Source organism: Primulina huaijiensis, chromosome 3 (assembly GCF_012295235.1).
Source record: "Primulina huaijiensis isolate GDHJ02 chromosome 3, ASM1229523v2, whole genome shotgun sequence".
Lineage (NCBI taxonomy): Eukaryota > Viridiplantae > Streptophyta > Magnoliopsida > Lamiales > Gesneriaceae > Primulina > Primulina huaijiensis.
In genome coordinates this window covers 28542651-28556521 of record NC_133308.1, presented here as the reverse complement: position 1 = coordinate 28556521, position 13871 = coordinate 28542651, and the positions used below count along the sequence as shown (strand labels likewise).

Sequence of the window (13871 nt, the reverse complement as noted above, 5' to 3'; positions counted from 1 at the left end):
TTTAAGGGTTTGTTTCTGGCTTTCTTCTTGAGTTTGTTTTCTTAAAGAAGACATGAACGGAAGCTTCAGCTTAACAGAAAAGATAGCATTTGCAATCGGAGAAGAAGGCACGCTGGTTGGTCATGGTAAGCCTAGCCTATATATATTGAATTTATGTTTATATTTCTGAAAATTTTTACTCTTGGTAGCTTAGCTATGCTCTTATTATTATTGCTGCTATAATTATTTTTATTGTTTGAAGATTTTATGTCATATATAATTTACTGAGAATAATTCTTGAATTTTATTTGCGTTTTTTGTGTAGTTTAATTTTCCTCGAATTATTTTTCCTTAAAATGTGAACAAAATTTTTTAACCTTTTTTTCAAAGAAAGAGCTTCTTGATTTACTTGGTGGCTTGCGATTCTTCAATTATAATGGTGATTTTTTTCATTAGGCTATGTTCTAATTAATTTGAGAACATTATTTTTCATGAATTTTTTTACACGATCTTAATCATATTTATGCTCTTAGTCTTACCTTTTTAAAATTGTTCCAGCAATTTAATGCGATTAGAGGCACTTGTGAATTGATCGTCTTTTATTTTTTTGAATGTATTATTTAAAGGCATTGCAATTATTTGAATATTTTTTGATTTGATGGATTTGAAAAATGGATTTAATGATTGAGAGCATAGTACATTGTTACAGTTAATTTTTGGTACAATTGAAATGACTCGGTTTATTATCATAATAGAGTTTTTTTTTCCAACATTACCAGTTTGGAAAAATAATAAATTAGTCCGATAAATTTACATATTTTGGTTTTTGTTACTACAAATGGTCAAAGTTGGAATATAGGGTAAAGTCTGTTTTATTTATTTTAGGGTAAAATTGGATGTTATAATAGACATCGTTGATGTGCCACTATATAATTATGACATGTTTAATTGCATGTCAGCACTCCAATCAAAAAATACTAAATAAAAAGTAAAATTTCTCCTCGAACACCCCACTTTTGAAAACTTATAAGAGGACAAAGACTCAAACGCGACAACTTAAACTACTAAATCGACTATTTTCCTTTACATATTATATACATATGATTATGAAAGTGGAATATTACATCCATAAAGATGAAAACATATCACAACATCAAATTTAAGCGCTGACAATCAATATATATATATACTTCGTAATCCCCATTTACTTTGAACTAATCTTAGCCCCGTTTCTTATCCACTATTTTTTTTTTGTATTTTATCATATTTTCACCTCCCCTCTCACCTTTTTTTCTNATGGTTGCCACGCCACTCTTTTATCCTTTTAATTTGAGTAATGAGCTGAGATGAGACAGTGGATATAGATTACGGTGCAACCAAGCCCTCAACTTTTGATTTGACTCGCGGCCAAAATTTGAAACTCGATTTAATTTAATTACTAACTACAAAATTATATTTTATAATAATAATAAAATAATATATAATACAAATTACTAATTTTTTGTAATTAATAGAAGGAATGTGAAAAGATAAACAGTTATGTACGTTCTAAGTTTTAACGTTTTCTTCGATGATAATTACGATAGAGTTCGAGTTTATAAAATTTTATTATGATACGAATAATGAAATTAATGTGAATTAAACATTTTAAAAAAACATCAATTCCTTTAATATATACCATCATTAACGTGAAATTTCCTGGTTGACATTTTAATTATTTGTTCAGGACCGAGATCTTATATTTTACCAAAAATTATAGATAATATAATAACTATGCAACTCAAATAATTTGAATCTAAATATAAACTCAAATATTACGTTTTGATGTATATACAAAATAATTCTCCCAAAAAAAAAAACTACTACTAATGCAAACAATTTTTATCGATGCTAACTGAAAAACCTAAAATTTACAAAGTTCATATTCGACAAGCGTGGGATAGATAGCTAACTAAAAGGTAGGTCAAAACTCTTCCCGACAAACATGTGCAACTCATTCAATCAATTACACCAAAAAAAATGTGCATAAAAAATTCAATGAAATATCTTTTGACTCATATGATATTTACTAATTCTTGACTAATTACGCAAGGATTGTAACATTCAACATGATGATAACTTTGAAAAATATAGAGAGACTGAGCAATAATTTTTTTGTCATGTAACTCGTTTCATTTTGAGTTTTGGTGAACTAAATGTTTATAGTTTGGTTTTGGTGCAGTAGCTTTGATTTTGTTAGATTTTTAGTCCTATTCACCTGGGACGGTTACCTGACACCGAAAAATGTGGATTTGACATCGGAAATTCCTAACGTGGTGTCAGAAAATATTGACATGTCTGACGCGCCAAGTCAACAATTATGAAAAATAACTGAAAATAAAAAATTAATGCAACGAGAGCAAATTCTGACGAGTTAATGGACTAAAATCTAAACTAAGACAAGTTATTTAACAAAAAATTATTTTCCTAATTATATGTGTATATTTATAATGGATTTTCTAAAAAATAAAATTATATAAATACACAATTATTCGAGTGATTAGGTATCGGAACAAAATCAAGGAAATTAATTACAATAGATTATAAATGTTAGCAATTTTACTAATTCGTCTCACTATACTAATTGTTGATTTTGTACTCGTGCATGTATAGCCCGCAAATCTAATGAAGAACAATATTGCAAACCAATAAACAAGTTATATATATAATTAATCATATGGTTAGAAATCAATATTATGGAGAAAAAGAAATCATCGTGTATTGTTTGAAAAATAATATACGTTTTCCACTTACTCACGATCGGAATTCCTTGATTCTCTGATCACAATTCCATAATAAATTGGAAATGATTGAAATCGAAATTGAGGTATAAATGAAAGACTCAATTTGAACTCAACCTTTTAGGTAAAATCTTTTCATCTTCTCCATGATCTCTACTCAAATTGTGTGTGTAAAATACACGATATATATCCTCGTTTGAAATCATTCAAGCTTCATCAAAATTCCCTCTTAAATTCTTCGTATTTGCTTCCGTTCGAGTGACAACGATCGAGAAGGGTTAGTTTTACTTCGTTGAACAGTGGTTTGTGCTTCATTATTACATCCAGGGAAAAATGGACGTCCATATAAGTATCAAATCACTCATGTGAAATGACCATTTTATTTCAAGAAAATTTTGTTAGCATCACTTCTTGGTTGTCTTCACTGGAAACTGTCTATGTTGAATTGGACTCTTCGATTGTGTGCGCGCCAAAGATAGGGTTTGGTGGTAGTCATATTGTAAAGGGTAGTTTTGGATTAGACAAAAATGTTTGAGGAATGAGTGTCTAGAAAAAATTTCATTTATTTATCAAAATATCATAATTAATTTTCAAGAAATAAAATTAGCACGAGACTGACTTCTGGATTTGAATTAAACTTAGTAAAAATTTAAGAAAATTTGGGTTAAGAAATACAAAAAAGAAATTGATCTTTTTAAGCGTACAATGTATAATCACTTTTTTCCAGAGATTGCAAACACTCCGCTAATAGTTTGGACCAAGGATGCAAATGAATTGAATTGAGTCGAATATTAAGATAATTTTAAGTTTAGAATTCAAGCTCCAAATTAATATTTTTGAATGATAATCAAATATTATTTGTACGATCAGACGTTTCTAACTTTATCAAAATCTATAGTTAAACGTATTGGTCGAACTTAAATTTGTGTGTGTGTATCCGTGAATTTGTTTCTCTATAACAACTCATTAAAAGTTTGTGATGAAATATGTTCGGCCATGTTGATCGAGGTTATTTTTTTACAAGATTATGTAAAAAATAATATGATTTATTGTAAAAGTATCATGACTTGTACCTAAATCATATTTTGGGTCAAATTTTTTACTTTTAGATCATATTTTGGATGAATTATTTAATGAATTTAATTTATTAAATTCATAGACATTGTGGTATTGTTGTATATTTGTTCGATTTTGGTGAACTCCACTACTTTATTTGAAAAATGAAGTTAAATGTAATTCAAATACTTCAAAAAATTATTAAATTAGTGCGGTAATAATTAACAATTATTTCGTTAAATTAAATTATGTTGAATTAAAATGTTGTCTATTACTTCTACTGTACAAATAAATGATGAAGTAATAAACAAATAAACTTCGATAAATCCAAATTGTGGCGAAGTAAAAGAGTTATTTTACTTCGTCAATCAATATAACTTGCACAAGTTATATTTGATAATTTGTTTGGTTAATAACAAAACATATGAAGTAAAAGACATTATTTTACTTCGCAACTGGTCCAATTTTAATCTGGTTTTGCCTTCTTGAACCGGTCAAAGACTTCATTTTTAATGACCTGAGACTTCGGTTATAATGCGAGTAAAAACATACTACTTAATGTGTGTCTATTTCGGTAATTATCTGCCTATTACTCCATGAAATATCTGAAGTAAAAAATTGATTTTCTACTAGTGTAGGGTGACTCCATGCATAAATAGTCGCATAAAGAACACATTTATTGTGGCAAAACACAACATAATAGGTTGTCTTTTGATATTTTGATTATTTATGTTGTCATATTTCAGTTTTAGTCTATTATATTTGAAATTTTTACAATTAAGTGTCTTTTTTTTTACGCGATCCTAATATATGATATGCCACTTTAGCACTAATGATGAAAAATATCTAAAATTGTCAAATATTTAAATGTATCATATTAAAACTTAAATTTGAAATGATTAAATGGTATATTAATCATAGTTTTCAAAACGTAACGGATCGAAACCCTAATTAAACCTGAGAACAATCGAACTGGCACTACAAGAAATTCTGCATACAACAACGCACATACGACAACGGTTTTTCACAAAAACCGTTGTCGTATGTTTTTTAACAACGGTTTTATCGAAAACCGTTGTCTTTTGGAGGGCAAGGACAACGGTTTTTAAAAACCGTTGTCTTTTTGGGGTCAAAGACAACGGTTTTTGTGATCAATGACAACGGTTTTATAGAACCGTTGTTTTTGAGCGTTTTTTTAGGGTCAACGACAACGGTTTTATGAACCGTTGTCTATTAACGTGTTTTTTTGGACAATTGACAACGGTTTGAAGAAACCGCTGTTGATTAGCGTGGTTTTTTGACAAACAACAACTGTTTTAAAAAAACCCGCCGCATCTTTAAATTTAGCGACGATTCAATAAAACTCGTCGCTAAAATTAGCGACATTGTTTTGAAATTAAACCGTCGCTAATTTTAGCGACGTTTAAATCCAAACTGTTTCCAAATAAAAATATGCGACGGTTTATCATTGGCGGCGATTTAACCAAAACTCATCGCAAACTGTCTATAAATATCTCCATTTTCGATCCATTTTCCTCCACAACACTTCACAACACTTAAAATTTTTCTCTTTTACACCATTTTATCACTTCACACAACACTTAAAATTTTTCTCACCACTTCATAACACTTAAAATTTTTCTCTCTTACACAATTTTATCACTTCACACAACACTTAAAATTTTTCTCTTTTACACGATTTTACTACTTCACAACACTTAAAATTTTTTATTTTACACGATTTTAGTTTGGATTATTAGTTTCTTTTAGATTTATTAAATTATTAAAAGTATTTTTTTTATTTTTCGAAACAAATTAGCGACAGAAATCTTGACCACTGACCGTCGCTAAAATTAGCGACGGACTTGATTGCTACCCGTCGCTAATTTTAAATTAGCGACGGTTGACCAAACCGTCGCTAATTTGAACTAGCGACGGTTTTATTCATACCCGTCGCTATTTTTATTTGCGACGGTTTTTAAAAACCATCGCAAATTTGATCTACCACAATGGATAAAAACCGTTGTCGTTGAACGGACTTTCAACAACACCCTCTGTTACAACAGTTTTATAATAGCTTACGACAACGGATCGTTTGCCGTTTTTGTAGTAGTATGGATATCACTTTGGTCCGACTCTTTTAATTAACCGGATTGTCGTTGACCCATAAAATTCCCAAAAAATCGGTCGTTAAAACCAGTGACCAAATTACTAAAAATTTATTGGATTATATCTTATCGTATAAAAAATTTACTTAAATATGAATAGATTTAACGATATTTTAATCATCATCGTATTATTAAGGTTGATCGGTCTTGATTAACTAAATTTAGTGTCATTGTGTAAATTTTAATAGATATATATTTAGAGTTGGATTTTTGATGTAATGAAAATACCATTTAAGATGTATATTAAGCGTTCATCGAAATTATCACACTCAAATAATAATAACTATCTATTATTAACATAATAAGATTTTTTTTAAAAAAAAACACTCAAATAATCAAAATCTATTATTATATGGATATAATAAGAACTGAGAAATATAAATCGATGCTATAAAATTACTGTATGCATGTCAATTTTTATTTTTTTTTATCATGTGAGTATAGACCGCTGCTATCTTTCGATGGAAAATGTGTAAATCCCTGAGCTAATATAGTCGTTTGAAAAACACGTTAATCTAGTAAACCATACTGTGCAAACTCTGTATGACATGCACGTTCGAGAAAATGTTGACATGATGAATCAAACTCATAATCATTAGTCAATCAGTCATATTTCTCCACCAACTCGAACACCTCTCGACAACTTCAAATTTATGTAATGAACATGTGAGCTGATATTATAATAAATTATCAAATAATATGACTGCTTGTGCATACCGAATACATTGAGAAAAAAATTTGATTTCCGAACAGTTTTCGAAATTGCTTGGAAAGTTAACGCAGTTTAGGTGATAATTTACAGTTCCAATGAAAATGAGACAAAAACAAATAGGTTTTGGATTCCGCTCATCAATCAAACACAAAACCTTAACACGTGTACACTTCTCATTATAAGTTTAGGGCCCCTCTACACCGACACTCTCACTCCACAGGGGCTAAATTGAAAAGGTCGTATCCAGGGTCGAATTGCAAATGCTACCTTCTGGTTCAAAGTTGGGTGGTACCATGTCTTAATTAGTATATATATATATTGAAGAATATTAAGTTTATACCTTAAAAAAATCATACCATAATGATGAAATAATATTCATTTAGTAGGTCTGATGTGTCCATACCCGATCAGTTTCTAATGGTTCCATTTTAAAGTGGGTCTCATGTGAGACCGTCTCACGGATCCTAATCTGTGACACGGGTCAACCCTACCTATATTCACAACAAAACGTAATACTCTTAGCATAAAAAGATCTAACAAGAAAAATGATTTATATCAATTCAAAAATCTAAATATCAGCTAGATTTGAAATTATATATATATACAGTTTTGATATGTTTCACATCTATGTGGGCATCGATCGATGAGGTGTCATTCACTCATTGGATGCGTAATTTTTCTATATTTCATCACATCCAATAGGTGANAGTAAATTGTCACGTGTATTTGTTACTGATAGATCAATTCATGGCCGAATTGTTGGCAGTCCATGAAATCTTTCACTATCCCCCCATAGCATCTTTACAGTTAGACAAACGCATTTTCACAAGGGTTAGGCACCACTTTTGCTAATTATAGGGTGGGACACTGTTCTATTTTGATCCTATCATGATATGATTCATGAGTCACCAATTTAAATATAGGGCTAATACTTTTTTTGGTCTAGAAATTTACCATTTTGGGTTTCAATACACTAACTTTTCAATTTTGGTCTCGAATGTCACGCCCCGAGACCGGGGTTAGTCGACACCGGCGTTGTTTCAAAATCACACAATTTGTAAACAACAAGCCTCGTAGTAATCAAAATAACCAGTCTATTTCATAATTAAGTAATCGTCTTTACAATGCGATTAAAACGAAATGCGGAAGCGAAATACATGATGATAAAATTAACAGACGGATTAAATTCGACTGGTCTCGAATTGGATTCGCTTCATCACCATCCCCAAAAGTAATCTTGCTCTTCATTCTCAGTTTGTTCCTCGTTCTTATCTGGGTGGGAATGTAAGGGGTGAGTATTTTGGGAAATACTCAGTAAATGGGGGCCGATCGTGCATAACAAATATCGAGGATATACATACGAATAAATTATCGTAATTTCAATATTAAGCATGTTGAATCAAATACTAACAAAATACGAATATAGCACTGAAAATCATCTCATTTTCTATGGTTTTACTGATCAGTCCCCTATATGTTACTCCTCTAAGGGGCGAGGCCAAAGGAACGGTTATTATAACCCACCGCATCAGGGCCTAAACAGAAAATATCAAAGTTCGGAATTTCCTTTACCATTTCTAAATCGAATCATTACAGTGCATTTCAAATAATTCAACATGCTTTCAAATATTATAACTGATATCGAACAACGAATAATTCAGGGGATTTCATAACAAATGGAAACGAATATATCATGCCGATCGAATTTTCAAAGTCATATTTAATTTATTTTCGAAATATATCATGCTCACTTAAAAAGAAAATAAGTGAGCCAATTCCTTTATATAATAATTTATATATGCAAAAGTCCATTTTAAAAATAATCAAATAAGTGGACTATATTTATTAAAAGAGTATAAATATCAAGGGCCACTTAAATAAATATAAGTGTGCAATTTTATTTAATAATATCAAAAACAAAAGGAAACAAAGGAGAAAACCCACTTACTATTTTCGTTGGGATTGAAATGCTAAAAGGTGCGCCACAATAATTCCGCTCGAACAAGGTTGCGGCAAAGCTTGAACTATGCTGCTGTAACGCTTCGATCTTGACCGAAATAGGCTGCTATAACCTTCGAAAGTGGACAGAATTTTGGTTTGGAGAAAAGGCAGCAATTGTTTCGAACCGTTGCGGAATTCTCGGGATTTTGGATAGCTTGTTTGATCAAGCTTTTCGGCTATTTCTGGACCAACTTCGGGCAGCAACTGAGTTCGAAAGAATGAGCAGGAACTCGGTTGATGCAGGGGAATTAACAATGATAGCAACTGGACTTCGAAACGCCACGACAATGCTTCGACTTTGGCCAGGAAATTGGATCAAAAATCTGTTTTCCAGCAGCTATACTTCCGAAAATTCTGCAGCAACGGGGAAGGAGTTTGCAATGTGTGAGGTGGGTTTACTACCTTCGGTTCTCCTTATATAAAGGCTTGAATGTTCAGCTCCAAAGGTAAGCTTTTGTCACTCCATTAATTTTGCTAATTACTTAGTCAAAGGGGTGATTACACTCTTCTCTCCCAAGTTGAATGTGGCCTCTTCTCTGTTCGAGTTACACGTCCGAGACTTACGCTGCAATGGAGTGATTTTTGGTTTTTCCTTAAGTTGCGAGGTAATCGGTTGAATGAATCTCGTCCCAGATTTGTGCCCTTCATTTCTTCCTTCCAAATTGTTGCACGGTCTTCACATTNTTTGGGTTGCAAAGATTTCCCCCAAGACTGGTGTCTCCCATATTGCACAGTCTTCACATCGACACATTATTTTTTTGTATTTGAGTATTTTGTTTCATTTTCTCTGGGAGTGGCCAATTTTTATATGAGATGTCAATTAATACCCGAGTCTAGTAATTTTTTTGGCGAAAATTGATCACTCTAAAAGAAAATGGATCAAATAGCCAAATTTGAAAATTAATGTAGTGAAACTAAAAATTGAAAACTTAGTTGACTGAACTCCAAAATTAATTATAAAGGTATTTGGACCCAAAAAAAATATTAATCCTTAAATATGTATTCAATTGGGAATTTAAAATTATGAAGAAATTATATTCTTAGTCCTATATGTTTACTTCTTTGCATATTTCGTCTTTTCTAATATCAAATATTCAAATTTCAGTATTTATTTTGTATTTTTTTATTTTTGACAATTTTTTATTCATTTTTCAACGATAGTGCTGACGTGAGGCTACACGCGTAGGTGTTATTGATGCCACGTCGGCGATACATCAGAAAAAGTATTAAAATTTCCAAAAAAGCAATTTTCCCAAATATTATTACAAATTATCAGTTTTAAAGTAATTTGTTTTATTTAATATATCATATATTTCGATTTCGCTGAGACCCGTATAAAATAAATTTATGACCTAAAGTATTAGTACTGCTATACACATGTGAAGCATGTTTTGTATGGATCTTTAATTTAATAATAATCTACTTTTTAAATATATAGACAATACAAATATTATGGATATACCAAAATGAATAATACAATAAGATAATCAAAAGGGGATTGATTAAGTTTAAAAAAATAAGAAAAAGAAAAGTGGTAGAGGCCATAGTCGTTTTGTATTAAATCTTGGTAAGGATAGATAAATATGTTTAATTAATGAGTATGTCTTTTGTGAGACGGTCTCACGAATCTTTATCTGTGAGACGGGTCAATCTCATCGATATTCACAATAAAAAGTGATAATCTTAGCATAAAAAGTCATATTTTTTCATGGATGACTCAAATAAGAGATTTGTATCACAAAATACGATCTGTGAGACCGTCTTACACAAGTTTTTACCTTAATTACAAGGATCTTCGTCCTGACTTTTTTAACTGTCATATGTAAAATTGTTGAATAATAATTCTTGTCATGAAATTTGTGGCAAATGTGTGATAAATTAATATATACATGCATATTGTCCTGTAAATTGGTTTTGATTATCTAATTACTCGAAACAAGATTTAATGCAATAAATTATTTTTTATATCTCCAATTTTCATTAAAGTGCACATTACTGGAAATAACTGAGATGACGTCAAACATTATTGAAATTGAGAATTCCGACGAAGATCAGAGTAAATGAGAAAATAATTTATTATTAGCGAACCAAAAGTATATTAGGTCAATTTATAAAAACAAATATTAGAATATGCATGCCTCTATTAAGTACGATAGGAAATATATATATATTTTTTTATCACGAATAGGTTTCTTGTGAGACAGTCTCACAAATTTATATTTGCGAGATAGGTCGACCCGAATTTTACTCTGAGTGAAAAATAATATTTTTTATATAAAAAATAATAATTTTTTTATATCATGATAAGAAATCCGTCTTACAAAATAGACCGTAAGACAGTTAAATAAGATTGTTATGGAACATTGAGTTGACGACTGTTTGGGTAAGTATTCACAAGCACGAATGCCCTTTCCTAGGGAGTTTACTCTAATATTTGTTTACCTGATTTTTCAAGGAAAAAAAAGTAACTTCAACAAATTATTTCAGTAATTTCAGGAAAAAAAAACACTTAGTTTATTGTCACTAAAAAAACCTAGTAATTTTTTATGCCCTATTCATCATGTGAAAATGGTTATCCTCCACTTAATTTCCTTCATCGACTATAAGTGCGATTTCATTTCAGTTGTACTTTAGTTACTCCCTCCGGTAGTCACATCACGCATCTTAAATGATCACTTCAAATTGTTTTTCAGTATCAGCAGGGAAATGATAAAAAACTTTTTTTCTTTTTTCTTTTTTCTTTTTTCTTTTATTTTAGAGAAAAACGATATAGGTTTGAATCCACGTCAAAGTGAGAAATTCCCCCACCCAACATTGCAATAAAAAAAATTTAAAACTTTTACCAAACATACACAAATTACCGTTCGATCATTAGTATTTACAAATGACATTATTAAGAGAAAACCCTTTTTCAAGATGATAGATAGATTAACTATAGTCAAAGCATCAACTAAACAAAGAACCACGTGCACATATCACTCTCACCCAGTGTAGCATAGAATCATCGATTCGCGATCATTCATGCCAGCAAATAAGTATCACCACACATCTTCTTATAATGTAGAGCCTCCCTCTTTGTTCCCTGAGAAAGCTTCCCAATTTTCTGCTTGATAGTCTTCTCTTTGATCTTCTCATATGATCTAATGAAGGTGGACTTCCCATCAATATTTATTGTGAATTATATATATTGTTTTATATGTGTGTTTGCATGAAAATATGAAGATGAGAGGTCTATCGGGCATCAAATTAATTGATGTTTGTTGAGTTAGAAATGAAGGGCAAAAGGGGTTCTTATAATGGGAAAAAGAGTGGCTAATAAGAACCCATGGATGCCCCATTTCTTCTGTGAGAGACATCATTTAGCTGCAGAGAAAATAGTGCAGGGGTCATCATCCAGGATACTTGGTCGGTCCCAAGGGGTAAAAAGGGGATAAGGTTATATCATTTCCATCTATTTTTGCTGCCACAATGATTTTGATGTTTATATAAATTTGTACAACTTCAATGTCTAATAATGTGTATGGATTTTATCTATGTGCAAAAAATATTTTCATATATAATAATATATTTTAAAGTTTATAAAAATTTGGGGGAAAAAAAGAATGATTGAGCTCAAATTGTTTATTTACGTATATTAATGTCTTTGTGCACGCGATAATTTTGTCATATTTTTTAACTATGATCTGTTACTATATATCTATCTCGTTTTGGTTCTTGCCAACCCTTCATTCTAAGTTGTACCAGTACACATAAATTTTATTTGAAACAAGTGGTTTTACGGAAAGGAAAATGAGCTTTTTGAAAAGTTATGGCTTTGGTACTACCCCTGTTTGGTTCTTGTATTTTATTTAAACTTGCTGGTAGACATTTGAATCTAGTTTGAAGTGCACGAGTTGTATCACAATCTGTTAAATTGTTAGGCTCAGTTACTAATAGGATTCGTCCCTCTGGGGCTGCTCAACACTATCTTGCTCATTGATTTATACCTCCCGGAGCTGTAGCGTTGGATGCAGTGTCATCGGATGCAGTGTCATCGGAGCGTGATCACTCAGTCCTTCCTTCTTTATAGATGTATTCTAAAGAGTTATTAATGAAGGTATTCTCAATCGCGGAAGGCTCGCAAGGAAGGGCCTCCCCCTAGCTACTAGTCCCATTCAGCTACCACACCTTTTTTCCTGACGTCGTATTATACTAAGTGGTTTTTCATGGGTTGGGTCAGGTTAGAGATCTGTCTCATAAAATTAAAACGTTAGACAGTCTTATAAGAGTTTTTGTACTTTTTAATTATCTTAACTTTGCAATGACTTCTCATGAATAATGTTTGAAAAACAAAAAGAACAAAATAATCAGTCAGAATAAAGTGAGTTAAATAGAAACTTATACATTTAATTAACTTAATATCACCATTATTTTTAATTCAAAACTTCATTCTTCATGTTTTTATGTAACCGAAAAAAATATATTCTGCAATAAGTTTGATATAGTAATTATTGTGTACATACACTTGCTGACAGTCACGTTTGATAAGGCATGGTTTAGTTTGGTCGAGTTCCAGATAACAAAATATGTGGGCCACTACGGACTCTTGCCCTAAACAACATTGGGCCAATTAATATTCGAATTTGAACTCTGCCCACTGCATTAAAATATGAGGCCCAAATTTGAAATTGGACCAATTCTAATTCTAAATATTTAAATTTGGGCCTGTCCATCATTATTAAAAAACTTAATCGCCGTTGCCGGGGATCGAACCCGGGTCACCCGCGTGACAGGCGGGAATACTCACCACTATACTACAACGACTTGATGCGTGATGGCTATTAACTTATTTTAATAATTATAATTTACCCAAACTTATAAAAATAACTAAATTTGAGAGATTCGTGCGTTTGACACTACTAAGTAGAGATAAAATTTAAATTTAATGATAATTTCATGTATATAAAGTGACAAACCACTACATCGATTAAAATTATTTTGTTTTATTTTTGGTCCAAAGCTCTAATTCTCTTCCTCCATACCTACCACAGCGATGGGTTAACAAATTGATTAACTTAATTTTATTTTGCTAACTTTTTAAAAAAAACAATTAAATGAGCTTTTACGTTTGATTCCAGGGCCTGTCTATCTATCGATGTTCAAAATGCAGACACAGTTGCTTGATGGTGCTCCGAT

At 31.1% G+C, this 13871-nt stretch overlaps 1 protein-coding gene and 1 non-coding gene across 2 annotated transcripts; both read right to left on the bottom strand.

Annotated features, from left to right (window-relative positions):
- Nucleotides 1–11706: 11706 nt before the first annotated feature.
- On the bottom strand, nt 11707–11979 carry LOC140972377 (small polypeptide DEVIL 4-like). Its single transcript, XM_073434822.1, has one exon. The coding sequence runs from the start codon at nt 11856–11858 to the stop codon at nt 11712–11714; it is 147 nt and encodes a 48-aa protein (XP_073290923.1). The 5' UTR covers nt 11859–11979; the 3' UTR covers nt 11707–11711.
- Nucleotides 11980–13427: 1448 nt separating this feature from the next.
- Nucleotides 13428–13499, bottom strand: TRNAD-GUC (transfer RNA aspartic acid (anticodon GUC)). Its single transcript has one exon. It is a non-coding gene; the product is annotated as a tRNA-Asp (tRNA).
- Between the last annotated feature and the right edge of the window lie 372 nt (nt 13500–13871).

Coding starts and splice junctions, on each gene's coding strand:
- LOC140972377 (XM_073434822.1), bottom strand. CDS start 11,858: ATGGGAAGTCCACCTTCATTAGATCATATGAGAAGATCAAAGAGAAGA.